This window comes from Podarcis raffonei, chromosome 3 (genome assembly GCF_027172205.1).
Source record: "Podarcis raffonei isolate rPodRaf1 chromosome 3, rPodRaf1.pri, whole genome shotgun sequence".
Taxonomy (NCBI): Eukaryota; Metazoa; Chordata; class Lepidosauria; order Squamata; family Lacertidae; genus Podarcis; species Podarcis raffonei.
Genome location: NC_070604.1, coordinates 105,289,069 through 105,304,669, shown reverse-complemented (window position 1 = coordinate 105,304,669; position 15,601 = coordinate 105,289,069). Strand labels below are relative to the sequence as shown.

Below are 15,601 nucleotides of genomic sequence, written 5' to 3'. Positions count from 1 at the left end.
CTCTCTTTTAGGCCATATTTCATTGAGACAGTGGATCGAATTTTGAACTGCTGCCTTTAAATTGCTTCCATGAATTTCAAACTGCCATTTTCCAAAATGTTTTAAACTGCTGACTGGATCATAATGTGCTTTTTGTAGTTTTTCCTGTATGCGTGTGCTTTCTATACAAGTCACACAGTGTGAGGGCTTTGCCCTAGAGGAGGCAGCCAGAATGTCTTTAGAATTAAGTTTCCAGAGAGTGGAAGCCTTGACATCGGTAATGAATACAAAAGCCACTTTCAAGTCTATGTGGCTTGACATTTTATCTTTATGCCTCCTTACGGAAATTCTCCCAGGAGATCTTCCCCATTTGTTATTGATAGCAGATCTCGAGTCACCTTTAAGATGATCCTCTGGAAAGGGCACAAGGGTCTTTATGAGCTCAAAAGAGCATCTCAGGGATACAGCAGTAGAGCTATTTAGGTTTGAAAAACTTGTGGCTACAGATTGGACATTAATGGGTTCTCTTTCATTTTCCTACACAGAAGAGCTCTTCACATAGGAAAAGGTTAATGAGCAAAATGGCCCTTTAAAGTGAAAGAACAGAAATACCAAATACAGCAAGGCACTTGTTGGCCAGGATTTTTCCTGCCATCAAGAAGGCTATAGACTCTCTTAGAACTAAGGCCAATGGGGAAGGTCTGTAGCTCAGTGGTAGAGCATTTGTTTTGCATGCAGAAGGTTCCAGGTTCAAGCCCCAGCATCTCCGGCATCCTGGCACATTAGACAGCGGCTGCCAGTACAGTAGACGCTTGGGTTGCGAACGTGATCCGTGCAGGTCGCAATCTGCATCTGCAAACGTGCAGGTCGCGATTCAGTGCTTCTGCGCATACGCAAAGTGTGATCTAGCGCTTATGCGCGTGCGCCGAAACCCAGAAGTAACCTGTTCTGGTACTTCTGGGTTCAGCGTGGTGCGCAACCTGAAATCGCGCAACCCAAAGCGTCTGTAACCCAAGCTATGACTGTACTGTGCTAGATGGTCTGATTCAGTATAAAGCAGCTTCTAGTGTTCCTCTCTCCCCCCCCCAAAAAAATAGTTATTAAAGTTTTCACAATATAATAAAATTATATCTAGAAGAAATAAAATAGAAAGAAAGAAAGAAAAACAACAAAAGAGAAGAGAGGAAGGCAAGGGAAGGAAGAAAAGAAAGGAGAAAGACAACAGAAATAACAAAACAAATAGGCTTCCTATATTTTAGGGCTGCCATATGTCTTGGTTTTCCTGGACACGTCCAGGAATCGGGCTGCAAAATGCCGTTTGCTGGATTTTTGCTGAATTGGCAAGTAGGGCAATTTTGTTTTCTACCCCCCCCCCAAATCCCCCAAACTTTAGAAATTGCGTGGCGGCGGTGTGGTGGCAGCAGGAGGCTCCATTAGCTAAAGTGGTACCTCCGGTTAAGAACGGACCTCCAGAACAAATTAAGTTCATAACCAGAGGTACCACCGCCGCACGATTTCTGTTCTCATCCTGAGGTAAAGTTCTTAACCCAAGGTACTACTTCTGGGTTAGCGGAGTCTATAACCTGAAGTGTCTGTAACCTGAAGTGTCTGTAACCACTGTACTGCCTTTCATCAAAAGACTAAAGAGCAGTTTACAACACGGAGCACGATTTTCAGTGCACACCATCGTATCTATATTACATCATAATCTCCCAGTCTCTCACTTCCCCGCCATCTTTCTGCTGCTTCCATGTGGACATTGTCTTTGGCTCCCAATAGCATCCCAGAAGCGGAGACGCCAGGGTGCTTATTCCCAGCAGTTTCTCCCCCTTGAGGTGACTCTCACCAGTTAAGGAGGAAGGCAGAACAGAGGCCAGAAGGCAGGGACCTTCAGTCCTGGCAACTCTACTATAGGAGCAAGACGTGCTCGGAAGTGTTGCTGAGTTGTATGCCATTTCCTTGAATAAAGAGTTAACTTCATTGACAAGGGAGCCTTGCGTCTTTCATGCTATACCTGCATCCATCTCCAGCCCTGAAACTGGGCCAAGTTTAAGGTGTTGGGCCCTAGACAGCTCAGGACCTGAGCACTTGAGAGACTGCTTTCTTTCTTATATATTCGGCGATCTGTCGGAAAGTTACTGCTCCAAAGATCTCAGAAGCCCACTGCGGTAATTTACCTTGGGGCTTTGAGTGTGGCTGCTCCTGTTCTGTGGAAGTGCATTCCTGTTGAGATAACACAGGCACACACTACCTGCGCTTCCTGGAAACAACTTAATTATTATTATTTTTTATTCCGACAGGCTTTACCAACTGGATAAACGAGTCTGTGCAACGAGGGTCTATTTTGTAATGTTTGAGTTTCGTTTTAAATCAGTAGTTCCCAAATTTTGGGGGGTCACTGCTGCTCCCTTGGTTCCATAAACTTGTCCCCAATGCCGCCTACCCTATAAAAAGCATTTTTCAGAATAGCGGTTTGCATGACCCACTAAGGAAGAATGGCATTCAAGGCAGTAATAATTATATTGCACATTTATTCAAAAGTCAATTAGAACCATTTGGTTGAATTAATTGCACAAAATGGATGAACTTGTTCAAGGGATACCATCTTTCCAAAGTCTAGTTTTTATTTACACCCCCAGAAACCCCTGCCACCCCCTCACCTCTTGGTGCCCCCTGAGGTAATCCCACTGCCCCCTAAGGGGTAGTACCACCCATTTTTGGAACCTCTGTTTTAAATGTATCCAGCTGGTCGTTGTTGTTTTGCTAACTGTGGGTTGCTGGGGGGGTTTGGGGTTGCCTTTTTGCTGTTTTATTGTAATTAATGAATGGATGATAATAACAGTAAAGAAGACAAAGAATATCAGCATCCCCCACACTGGCCTCATTTCACTTTTAATTGAGCACCAGTGGGCAAATAAACACACGAGGAATCAAAACAGCTTTACGTCAATAGAACCCAGCTTTCCGTTGGATTACAGGAAGTGCTAAAGACAATCACCTGAAAATAGATAGACACAGGGAGATTTTTTGAGGTACATTTCCAAAACAATAAAAATTAATCGGGTTGCTAGAGAAATGGACTCTGGGCTGCCAGACTGGGTTTTAACACAGGATTGCTTGGAAAGGCACAGATGAATGGCAAGCAATGCAGCTTGTACCACTCTCATTTCCATCCCCCTACATCCTGGGTAGGCAAACGAAGGCCCGGGGGGCGGATCCGGCTCAATCGCCTTCTAAATCCGGCCCGCAAATGGTCCAGGAATCAGTGTGTTTTTACATGAGTAGAATGTGTCCTTTTATTTAAAATGCATCTCTGAGTTATTTGTGGGGCATAAGAATTTGTTCATTATTTCCTCCCCAAAATATAGTCCGGTCCCCCACAAGGTCTGAGGGACAGTGGACTGGCCCCCTGCTGAAAAAGTTTGCTGACCCCTGCCCTACATTATGGAGACGCAATAGTGGGAAGCGCTGTCCCTGATGGATTTCTCCCATTTATGCAGCCATTAAAGGGATAAATGTAATGGCAGGAAAAGGGTGGCCGAGCAAATCCCCACTAAACTCTCAGCCTCAGTTCTTTCTCTGTGAAATGGGGCTGGCATTGCCTTGCTGTGCAGGGCCCTGTTTGCAAAAGACTACCAAGTTTGCAAAAGAGGCTGGATGCACTTGCCGTGCAAATAACCAAGAGCAGCATGCAGAATGCAATTTTGCAAGAACAGGCGCCTGACCAATATACTTGGGAGCTGCGTGGGCGTAGAGGTGCTCCTGTTAATATTTATTGCTGCTTGTGCAAACTCCCTGCGATAAAAACCTTCGGCTCATTGCTTCAATATTTCAAGGCCTTTAGAAAAGCCGGCAAAGGAAACGTAGCAGTTTCTTTTGGCAGGGCACCTATCGGCCCCTGATCTTGCCAAGTTTGCGGGGGCGGGGGGAAGCAGGGATGAGATGATGGAGCTCAGCAAGGCTGGCGGTGGGGGAGCAGAAGCAGATCTATGAAAGGGAGCAACAAGAAGCAAAGTCCTTTTGCCACTAAACCAGGGAGTAATCTAGAACCAGAAGTTCTTCTAGAGGTGAGAACGGTTCGAGGAGTTTCGTTTACTGCACTCCCCCACCCTTCCTTGCGGCTTAGTCATGCTGGCCACATGACCCGGAAGCTGTACGCCGGCTCCTTCGGCCAATAAAGCGAGATGAGCGCCGCAACCCCAGAATCGACCACGGCTGGACCTAATGGTCAGGGGTCCCTTTACCTTTACCTTACAGAACAGTGAACAACATGAAATATATGAAATATGCACTCTACAAAACCAAATAAACAGAAATCTTCTAAATCTCTGAAAGTCACAAAATATGCACACTAGATGGGTTCCCTTGAAAACATAGAACCAAATAAACATATTCCATATTACTACACATGGCTTGCTGAACTCTGGATTAGACTACTGCAATGGATTAGACTACTGTAAGCAGGGCTGCTCTTGAAGGCTAATTGGAGAGTAAAGTTGCTGCAAAATACAATGGAAAAGGTATTGACTCATATCTGCCATACAGACCTGTCCGTAGGTGCTTTTGTTTGCTCCCAACTGGTTTCCAAGCACAATCAAAAGTGTTGCACTTGCTCCCATATGAATCTGCCCAATTCTCCCCAGACCACACCTCCTTCCTAGACCAGGTTCCTGACTGACTCAGCTCTGTGCTCTCCTCATCTGCTTTGGCAGACCCTCCAAGTGTCCCTATTTTTCAGGGATAGTCTCGGATTTACAGAAGCTGTCCTGTTTTCTGATTTGATCCCGGAATGTCCCTACTTTCATGGGACAAATGTTGGGAGAGTAAGGAATAGGGTGTCCCTACTTTCATCAGAGAAATGCTGGAGGTCATGTTTGATAATGCCTTTTCCTTGGAAAGAGGAAGGTGCGTGCAGGAACCTCTACTTCTTGCAAGACTGGAAAGTAGCCAATTTCCCCCCCACCGCCATCACAGGCATGAGCCCCAGAAGTTTGCCTACAAACTAATATGACCCTCAGATTGAAAAAGCAAAAGTTGCTGGCTAATGTCCTGAGTCTACTTGCTGTTTGTCTTGATCTAAGAAATTGTGAAGTCAGGATGAACGAGAATCTTCTGAACTGCCTTACTGAGCGACAATGGCCAGTGAGAAAGAAGAGCACAACAAGATGACTCAATGGAATCTGGACTCATAAGCCCAAAGCAAGGAATGGACTGAGCACTTGGCCCTCGTCTCGTTCCATTCATTTTGGAACGCTGCCCTTACGTCAGTAGCCACCAAATTGGCTGATGAAAGCCTCAGCCGTGGCACTTGCCAGTTCATACAATCTGCCAGATGAATTAGTAAGTATCATTTAGGCTTCAGTTAATCAGAAAGAGAATACATTAAATAGTTTAAATTATTAAGGATATTAAAAATGCATTACGAAAATGTTTATCATGAGCTATGCTGGCAAAAGCAGAATCGGATATTTCAGAGGCCTAAAAATAAATATGTCTCGGGTGTCAGCAACACACTCCAAGCGTGCTTTAAAGATTTATACCGTGTTAAATGGAGGAAAACAAGGCAGCCTCAGAAGAGGCAGGACAGCACTAATCATGAGTGAATATTGTTTGCAGGGCCTTAGGTTGAACTACACTTAAGGCCTTCATGCCTCTCTGACCGATACATAATTTCCTCGCTCTTTTGTTTGTGTTTGCAAAGACAGGCGGTAGCTCACGCACAAACAGGCACAATACCCATATCCTATACTCAAAAGAGAGCTTTGAACAGAAATGAGGCATTCTTGGCATGCCTCTGGAGGCTAGCATTCACCAGCCTGGTGACTTGCTGATGCTTTGGACTACAAGTCCCATCATGCAATTCAAAACATCTGGAGGGGACCAGGCTAATGAAGGCTTCTCTAGGCTATAGTAGAACTGGCACAATAATTAACCAGCCTCAGTGATGAAAGGACAGGTGAAAATTCAAAATTTAGCTAAACCGAGTACTTTCTTTGAAAAGCATGGCTCTGCTTTATGAAAACTATGTTGACTTTAAAACAAATCCGTAACACAGATCTTGGAACCGTTTTGAGGGTTTTAGTCCTCAGGCCCCGAAGCCTGCAATAATATTTAGCTTGGTTCCCTAGAATTATTATTACTGTTACTATTACTATTATTTAAATTTGTATACCACGCTTCATCTGTAGATCTCAAGGCAGTACACAACATAAAATTACAATTAAAGAAACACAAAATACATAATAAAAATAAGAACAGAAACAAACTTTTTCCAGTGTCTTTAAGTCTTCCATTAATAGCAGAGTAAATTAAATTGTAATCTGCATCCCTCAAAAGATGGCAAAATATGTAATAAGGGTTCCCTTAAAACTACTGAAGCACCTTTGGCTTCCTAATAAGCAAGTCAATTTGGAAAGAACATACTGAAGGTAGAAAGTTTGGAAAGCACTATGATAAGGGAAAGGCCTCTTTGAACTGCAACTACAGATATATGACAGAGCATCACAAGAGTCCTTTCTGCTGCTTGTACCTACCTGTCTGACAAGAGCCAGCTGCAATGAGACGTAGAGGATGATTTGGTGGTCTTCAGGTGCCAATTGACGTGCTCTGTAAAACACAAACACAGAGAGCATGGTAATGGTTCATTTTATATGTGTTCCTATGCATTGCGCTTCTGGAAGCCTGGATATTTAAGGAACACGCCTAGAAAGCGGTGAAAGCGAGTAACAGTTTCAGGTTTAGCGGTATAAGAGATCAGCTTTGTGCGAAGATATTATTTATTGGGTGTCATTGCTCAGGGATTCCGAGAAACGCCTCCCAAAACTAGTGCTGTAGCAGAATATTGGCATTTAGGGAGGAAGCAAAGGATGCTAACACGCATATTGGATGCGAAAGGTCCCAGGTTCAATTCTTGCCATCCCCCAAAGGGTCAGACAGCATAGTGTGAAAGACATTGCTTGGACAGCAACACTGATCAGAACAGACAATGCTTGCTTTGACAGAGCAACAGTCTAACCTCAGTTTAAGGCAGTCTCCCTATGTACATAGCCTCAGCACTGATGCCTGCTTCGTAGCACCTTCAGCTCTCTCAAACCACTCTGTCTCTAGCAAATATACAGTGGTACCTCGAGTTACAAACGCCTCAGGTTACAAACGCTTCAGGTTACAAACTCCGCGAACCTGGAAGAGTTACCTCGAGTTGAGAACTTTGCCTCAGGATGAGAACGGAAATCATGTGCTGGCAGCGCAACAGCAGCAAGAGGCCCCATTAGCGAAAGCACAGTTTCAGGTTAAGGACGGACCTCTGGAACGAATTAAGTTCGTAACTAGAGGTACCACTGCGATCATAAAAGTACTCTACCTCTTCAAACTTTAGGAGTACAGTGGTACTTCGGGTTTAAGACGCTTCAGGTTACATACGCTTCAGGTTACAGACTCCGCTAGCCCAGAAATAGTACCTCGGGTTAAGAACTTTCGTTCAGGATGAGAACAGAAGTCACACTGCGGCAGCGGGAGGCCCCATTAGCTAAAGTGGTACCTCAGGTTAAGAACAGTTTCAGGTAAAGAAAGGACCTCCGGAATGAATCAAGTACTTAACCCGAGGTACCACTGTACTTTTCTTAATGCTAGCAGGCCATTCTGCATCTGGTCAACAAGGATGTAGTTAAACTCTCCCGAGAACACGCCCTGTTGGCTACAGGTGGGCATCTGTGATGTCCGATTAGCAATCTTGCCCGCGTCCAAGCCGGAGTTAAGATATCAAGGAAACAAGCCACAGCTGGTGGGGAAAGGTCAAAGGGCTAAAAATAAAGATGGTTTAAGAGTAATATAGGACAGCAATTACATCTAAATAGCACAGTAAGGGAGATGTTACATCTGAGTCTAGGAATGCCTGCCACGTAAAGCTAAATCCCCCACTGAGAGGGAGCTCTGTCCAAACGATGCCTTCTTACACTTCTGGTTAGTGCACAGAGAATCAGCGAGCAGGAGGAGGACCTTTTCAGTTGTCTCTCGAGGCAGAAATATGCTTTTGCTGACATGCATTTATTCCCTCGTTAGCACTTAAAACGGGATGCGGGTGGCGCTGTGGGTTAAACCACAGAGCCTAGGACTTGCCGATCAGAAGTCCGGTTTGGGCACTGTCTGAAAATCATCCCTGGCCTCTTCCAGTGGCCTTGGGTGAGATAACGGTGCATAAAGCAAAAGGAGCATTAAGCTTATTGCCCATCAGCTCAACATGTTGGGCAATGAAACCCATGCTCTAAAATGTCCCACGAGTGGAAGGATCCATGCAATAGATGTTTTTTGTTGTATTCTAAAATTGCTTTGAGATTATTCATAGCATGTGATCCATAAATGAAACCCCAAAAAAATATGCTATGTGGAAGGAAGGCATACAGTACTACAAAACCCCCAAAAAAGAAAAAAGAAGATTGGCGGTTCGAATTCCCGCGACGGGGTGAGCTCCCTTTGCTCAGTCCCTGCTCCTGCCAACCTAGCAGTTCGAAAGCACGTCAAAGTGCAAGTAGATAATTAGGTACCACTCCGGCGGGAAGGTAAATGGCGTTTCCGTGCACTGCTCTGGTTCGCCAGAAGCGGGCTTGGTCATGCTGGCCACTTGACCCGGAAGCTGTACGCCAGCTCCCTCGGCCAGTAAAGCGAGATGAGCGCCGCAACCCCAGAGTCGGCAACGACTGGATCTATTGGTCAGGGGTCCCTTTACCTTTTTAGCACCTAAAACAAGGATAAAGGAGGAAGAGCTCCAACACAAGTAGAAGCCTAGAGACTGGTGTAAAACAAACAAAACACCTGTCAGTTGGGAATCTCCTCACCTTTCCAGAGTCTCAAGTGCTTTTCGGTGCAAGTCGTCTTGTGTGCTTTTCAGGGTAGCTGTAACACAAGCAAAAGAGCATGAGAAGTTTTGTAACCGTTGCAGCAAACGCTAAGCTTGAATGGCTTTGTGCTCTTTTTTTTCTTTCCCCTTTCAAAGTTGGGAAAAACAGTCCGTATGGTTCCTCAAAATAAACATTCCCCTAAGGATTTTATGTTGTGGAGGGGGTGGGGGGGAGAGAGAAAAAAAATGAGAGAACGAACACACAGCTCTCCCTAGATCTTGCTGGAGAAAGTATTCCCTGCCTTAATTCATGGGGCTCTACAAAGTGATCACTCCTGTAAGACCAGACGCCTGTACACAATCTTTCCTTTTTGAGAACCTCCAGCTAAAACCGGGCCAGAAATAAAATGTCATGGCAAGTTAGAGAACAGCTCTCCCTAGATCAGGCATAGGCAAACTCGGCCCTCCAGATGTTTTGAGACTACAATTCCCATCATCCCTGACCACTGTTCCTGTTAGCTAGGGATGATGGGAATTGTAGTCCCAAAACAGCTGGAGGGCCGAGTTCGCCTATGCCTGCCCTAGATCTTGGTATCTTATTTGTTTCTTAAATCTTTGTGCTGCCCTGCATCAACAGAGTTTAGAATGATGCACCTATTCTTCCCCATCTTTAGCCTCACAACAGCTCTGTAGGGCAGCGCTGGGAGATAACAAATGGCCCCAGTGAACACCCTGGCTTTAATGGGGATTTGAACCTGGATCTCCCTGGTCCTAGTCCACCACTCCAGCCACTACACTGCACTGATGGGGTTTAGTTCAGATCTCGCTCCATATCTTCAGATGGGGGTTTCTTCCAGAGATTATTGCCATTCCAGACATCATTGCCAACCAGCCTTCTCTGCTCTTAGCAGCTTTTGTGCAGAACGCTCTGCCGCGCAAAATCCACAGAGCTAGTTTTTAGAAAACAAACCCAACCCCCTTTTCCTGTTTTCATAGGAGGCGCAAAACATCCATTCTTTCCTGATAATTCCTGCAGCTGACTTTTGCTTTTCTTGTTGTCTCTTGCTTTTAAATAGCTTCATGGGTTTGCTTTTTTTTTTAAGTGATTTTTCTCGCAAAGAGTGAAAAAAGCACAATGAAAATGGAACGTGTACGAAGGACCCTTACATTTTAAAAGATGTCCCTAGTTTATTTCACCTGCTTTGGATACTTTCCGCTTGGAGAAGTTCTGCACAACCCCAGAAGCTTGGCATTTTGTCCCTTAACGGAGCCCACGAAAATGGACATTGCCTTGCTGCCTCTGTGTGTTTTATCCCACTAGGTAGGAGAACATGACTACCTGAATTAAGTCCATTAATCTCCATGGGTCTTCTCCCGAGTATGACTTAGCCGGAAGCAACCCACCAGTTTCATACACATTTTTGGCTGCAACCCTGAAATGAAACTGCTTTGTTCCTATAGGCTGGAATGAGATTCCAGCAGGACTGGCTGGATATGGGACAGCAGCCTTCGGTCTCCCTGAAACATTTGCGTGTGGTATCTCCCCCTCTACCTGTGTGGATGTCGATGGTTTCCCAGAGCCAGGTTTTTATGAGCTGTTTGCTGAGCCCTGGCACTTCTGCGTGGTCATCTGTGCAAAGCTGTTGGAAGGCTGCCTGAAAGAGAGAGCTTGGGTGCTGCACCTGCTGTCCCCTCGATGTAGGAGACGTGTCTGTCGGGAGCCTGCTGGCTTGGGAAAGAGGGGACAGAACTTTGCCAGAGGCTCAGCCAGTGCAAATGTCCCCGGGTGTGTGTGTGTCTGAAACTCTTCTGGGATAGACTTTGGCTCTTGACCAGAGCATAAATTAGCAATGACAGATGTTGGCCAGGCGGCACCTTCTCCTGCCCTCTGCTTTCCTGAGGACGCTATCCCAGGAGGCTCCAGGGCTTTAATGGAATGCTTTGCACCACAGCAAAAAATAAAACTGAAAGAAGGGACTTGTTGAACTTGTATCTCTCAAGGCAACAGGGAATGAATGGGTAGACTTCTTCAGGCAGTCTGAAGATGTAGAAGCTTGGAGGTGAAGCCAGTAGTGAGGAAATGGGTGAAATTTGTCGTTCTTATGTCAAACAGACATAAGAGACATAAGACATAAGATATAAGGGACGCGGGTGGCGCTGTGGGTTAAACCACTGAGCCTAGGACTTGCCGATCAGCAGGTCAGCCGTTCGAATCCCCGTGATGGGGCGAGCTCCCGTTGCTCGGTCCCTGCTCCTGCCAACCTAGCAGTTTGAAAGCACGTCAAAAGTGCAAGTAGAGAAATAGGTACCGCTCCGGTGGGAAGGTAAAAGGCATTTCCGTGCGCTGCTCTGGTTCGCCAGAAGCGGCGTAGTCATGCTGGCCACATGACCCAGAAGCTGTACGCCGGCTCCCTTGGCGAAGAAAGCGAGATGAGCGCTGCAACCCCAGAGTCGGTCACGACTGGACCTAATGGTCAGGGGTCCCTTTACCTTTACCTATGTCAAACAGATAAGAAAAAGATGGGCCAATTCTGCCAGTTACTGGCAAGGAAGAATTTTAGCTGCTAGCAGTAATTTCCGGACCAGCTCATGATGTTTCCTGTGCACGGTTCTTTTTAAATACCCTAATTCTATAATGAAAGGGTTCAGAGGGACTGAATAGCCAATAATTAAACCAATGGTTATAACCAATTTACCCTGCAAAACAGAGAGATTTTAGAACAGAGCCATCAAATGTGCTAAAATTAGCACTGACTTGCATACATCTCCATCAGTTATCCATTCCCCTTGTACTGATTTATTCACATGGGCTGGAGTCACACACCAATGATTAAGAATTCCAATCTGGATTCCACCAACCCAACTCCACAAATGGCAGAAAAAACGACACTCGTTTATCTTCCAAGAATAAGTCCCAATGCCTGATGACATACCCAGAAGGCAATTTCTGCTCATATATCAGATACAGTAACTAATATCAGCTAGACTCAAGTAAGATATGCCCAACTTAAAAATGGAAAGCGTAATGCTGGTGGTCAACTAAAGAGCTTTAAAGACTCTCTCAAGGCAAATCTTTAAAAATGTAGTATAAATACCGACAACTGGGAAACAATGGCCTGCAAGTGCTCCAGTTGGAGAACAGCTTTTACCAAAGGCGTCATGGGCTTTGAAGACACTCAAACTCAGGACAAAAGGGAGAAACAAGCTAAGAGGAAGGCACGCTTGGCAAACCATGATTAACTCCACTGTGTCTCCACTGTGGAAGGACGTGTGGATCCAGAATTTGAATCCTCATCACTTATGGACTCACTGTTAAGATCGTGTTCATGGAAGACAATCTTACTCAGCTACGAGTGATCGTCAAAGAAGAAGAAGAAGCCCAAGAAGTGTTGTTCATCATAAAGCAGGTTCTCTGGGCTTGCAATAGTAAATTCTCTTTTTTATCAGCCAGAAACATGCTTGTTTTTTCCATCTCGGGCTTATAAAGTCCTTGATTTCTCTCAAGTGGGTGGTTAGCTGAACCTTGTGGATGAGAAGTCTGATTATTCTCCATGATCGGCTGCATTTTAAACAGCTGCTCCAACATGTTTTTCAGCTTCGGTTATCACAAGATGTGGCTTTCTTATTCTTCTTCTTTTTTAAAAAAGGATTAGACATATCAGAAGAGGTTCAGAGGAGGGTCACAAAGGTTATCAGGGTATGGAAAAGAAGCCCAACGAGGAAAGAATGGCCATTCCCTTGCAGCAGACACTGCAACCATCCCAATTTCCCAGGGACACGCCACATTTTCTGGATCCCCTGTCAGGTAAATCCCTGTCCCTTTTTGTGAGGCTGGTCATTCATCAAGTTTCAGCTCTTACTGCATGATCTCTAGATGTCGAACCATAGTTTCCAGGTCATGGGAGCCAGTAGTTCTACTTTATTCTGCACTAGTCAGGCCTCATCTGGAGTACGGTATACTGGACACCATCCTTTGAGAAGGATGCAGGTAGGAAAACAGGAAAATAGGAAAGGCTGAATGGGCTTAAGCTACAGAAGGGTACACTCTGGCTTAAACTAAGGAGGAACCACTTGATGGGAAGAGCAGTCTAACAAGGGAAGCAATTAGTTAAAAGAGTGGGGTGGTGAGCTCTCTCCCACACTTGGAGATCTTCAAGCAGAGACTGGCAGGCTGTTGGGAATACTCAAGCCCTAGATTTCCTGCATCGATCTCCTTCCAGTTCTATGATTCTACAAACTCATAGAGGCTTATCAACAGCTATTACCCATGAAAAGCTCACATGAACCTCTCTTCCATGCATTGAGAAATGTACTCTGGAAAATCAGGTGCTTGCAAACAACAGGGTGAGAGGAAACATCCACTTCACGTATTGCTTGTTAACATCCAGGTGCATCCTGTTTAACTGTCTTATGACATTATACTGAGAAATGTATGATGCTATGGCTGCAGATATTTGCATTTGTATGTAGGGGGGTCCTGCCTAGGAGATGATAGATAGATAGATAGATAGATGATAGATAGATGATAGATAGATAGATAGATAGATAGATAGATAGATAGATAGATGATAGATAGATAGATAGATGATAGATAGATAGATAGATGATAGATAGATAGATGATAGATAGATAGATAGATAGATAGATAGATAGATAGATTTTGTTTCTATCAAGCAATATATAAATCTTGTGGAATAAATTGCTGGCTGATGTTGGCAACAGAATGGTGGACTAGGTGAACTTTGGTCTGCAGGGCAATTCCTGCATGCACTTCTTCTTAAAATGCATAAGCTCCAGGCACTTAAAACTGGCATCTCAGAAAGATTGCTGTGCGGGCCACATTAGACAAGTCAAACACATTACCATCAGTTGCTTGCAGGCTGTACGTCAGGCCCAAGGCGAGGTAACCCTTGGCTAAGAACTCTCGGGCATCTTCTCCCAAGCCAATCACCATCTTGGCAAAACGCTCTCCTTCCTCCAGCTGTAAAGGTAAACCAATAAGAGAGACAGACATTACCGGAAGGGCCCTTTTGCAAGTAGAACACTCCTTTGGAGGGGGGCAGGAATCAAAACAGATTATCATCCCTTTGGGATGAACAGTGCCTGCAAAAATCAGTTCCTTTGATTCTGGAGGTAATATAGCCATCATGAGTTGCAGCCACTGACAGCCTTATCCCTCCATAAATCTGTCTAGTCCAGGCTTTCCCAGACTTGGATCTCCAGCTGTTTTTGGACTACAAGTCCCATCATCTCTGACTACTGGCCCTGCTAGCTAGGGATGATGGGAGTTGTAGTCCAAAAACAGCTGGACACCCAAGTTTGGGAAACCCTGGTCTATTCCCTTGTAAAAGCCATCTTAAACTGGTGGACAACATAATGACTGGTATCGTCAAGTTGTGTTCAGTGGGGTGCTCCCCACATTCTGCAGACCTGTAGCATCTCCACACCTGCTAAGTTTCTGCTGCAGTTAAAGGCATAGGAGCAGAGCCATTAAAAGAAAGAAAAAACCTCTGGCACATGCATGCCTAGCTAAGATTTTGAGCCTGTCATCAGCGTTACCTTACAAGCAGGAAGGACAAGGCCTGCACGGGGCCCGTTGGCGGATGTTCTAAAGTTAGAGGAGGTGCTGCAGATGGGAGACGAAGGACATGCTTGAGAGTCTCAAAGTGTATTCCTCATTAGCTCACAGGATAGGCTGCAGGCCTTGTCAGCAATAATCGACAGTGTCAGCTCTGGGTTAAGAGCCAAGCAGCATAGCTTAGCACTATTGGACAGATCCTCCTTCTCGGAGACGTTGATTAGAGGCTCAAGTTTTCTTTAATGGTTTGACTTGGAGCTAAACCAGGTTAGACACAAATATTTCAGGGTCCGATGGGAAAGCATTCTTGATACCCAGCCTTGTCAATAACTCAGCGGTTTACTCACCTCCTTCGTTCCAGAAAGGTTAAACATAACTCGGCCTGCCAGAAATGCGCTTGCCACCCTGACCCTTCCAAAAAGATCCCCTTCTGCAGAGCCTGTTTTGCATTATGATTGTGAACGAAGAGTTTGTAGAATCACAGGACTGTACAGTTGTAAGGGTCCAGGTTCTGGGACACTAAGCCGGAATAAAATTCCAGGGTGACCAAGAAGCCTCAGGCTACATTAAAAGTTCTGCAACCTCTCAGGGTTCCTTAGCTGTCAGAGAGAGCGAGAACAAGTTGTCATCCTCCCCTGAGCTGAAGGAGGTATGCACAAATAACACTCAGCAAGATTTGCCAACAAGCTGCATTCAACCGCTGCAAAATATAATAATCTGAGCTCTCCACTGCCATCATCGTTGATAAAAACTGCAGCAGCCTAACTCCTGAAAGCTGTTTTCCCCGAAACAGGGGGAGGCAGTTTCCCACAAACCATGTCATTTGACGGAAGGTTTAGGAATGCCTATTTGAGCCATGCCCACAGGCACAATGACAAGGGAGAAGGAACAGCAGGTGCTATTCCCTGGCAAGCTGCCGCCCAGCTGGTATTCAGCTGGCACAACTTGTTTTGTGTTTTCCTTTTTCTTCTTCCTCAGGAGTCCAAGGCCTCATGCAATAAAATCCGTACCCTGTGTGTTTGTGCCTGTGTGTGTGTGTGTATAAAAAGAGCTTTCATCAGGAACAACTTGGCATTGCTGCGGACAAGAGCAGTGCTCCTGCCTTGGAGCAGAGGGGGAAAAACTTTGATCAGCCTTTGCCAACCTGCTGCCTTCAAAATGTTCTGGACTACACCTCTCAGCAGGCTCTGCTGACTGGGGGCGATGGGCGT

The 15,601-nt window shown here is 45.3% G+C and overlaps 1 protein-coding gene and 1 non-coding gene across 2 annotated transcripts in view; one reads left to right on the top strand and one right to left on the bottom strand.

The window, feature by feature from the left end:
• TTC7A (tetratricopeptide repeat domain 7A) overlaps positions 1-15,601 on the bottom strand; it is a 183,632-nt gene that overhangs the window by 96,169 nt on the left and 71,862 nt on the right. The window contains exons 12-14 of the mRNA XM_053383388.1: positions 13,676-13,793; positions 8,811-8,868; positions 6,513-6,585 (exon numbers count right to left, since the gene is read on the bottom strand). Coding sequence (XP_053239363.1) covers positions 6,513-6,585; positions 8,811-8,868; positions 13,676-13,793 — 249 coding nt within the window. The remainder of the gene's footprint in view (positions 1-6,512; positions 6,586-8,810; positions 8,869-13,675; positions 13,794-15,601) is intronic.
• Positions 8,117-8,248, top strand: LOC128411688 (small nucleolar RNA ACA64). Its single transcript, XR_008329894.1, has one exon. It is a non-coding gene; the product is annotated as a small nucleolar RNA ACA64 (small nucleolar RNA).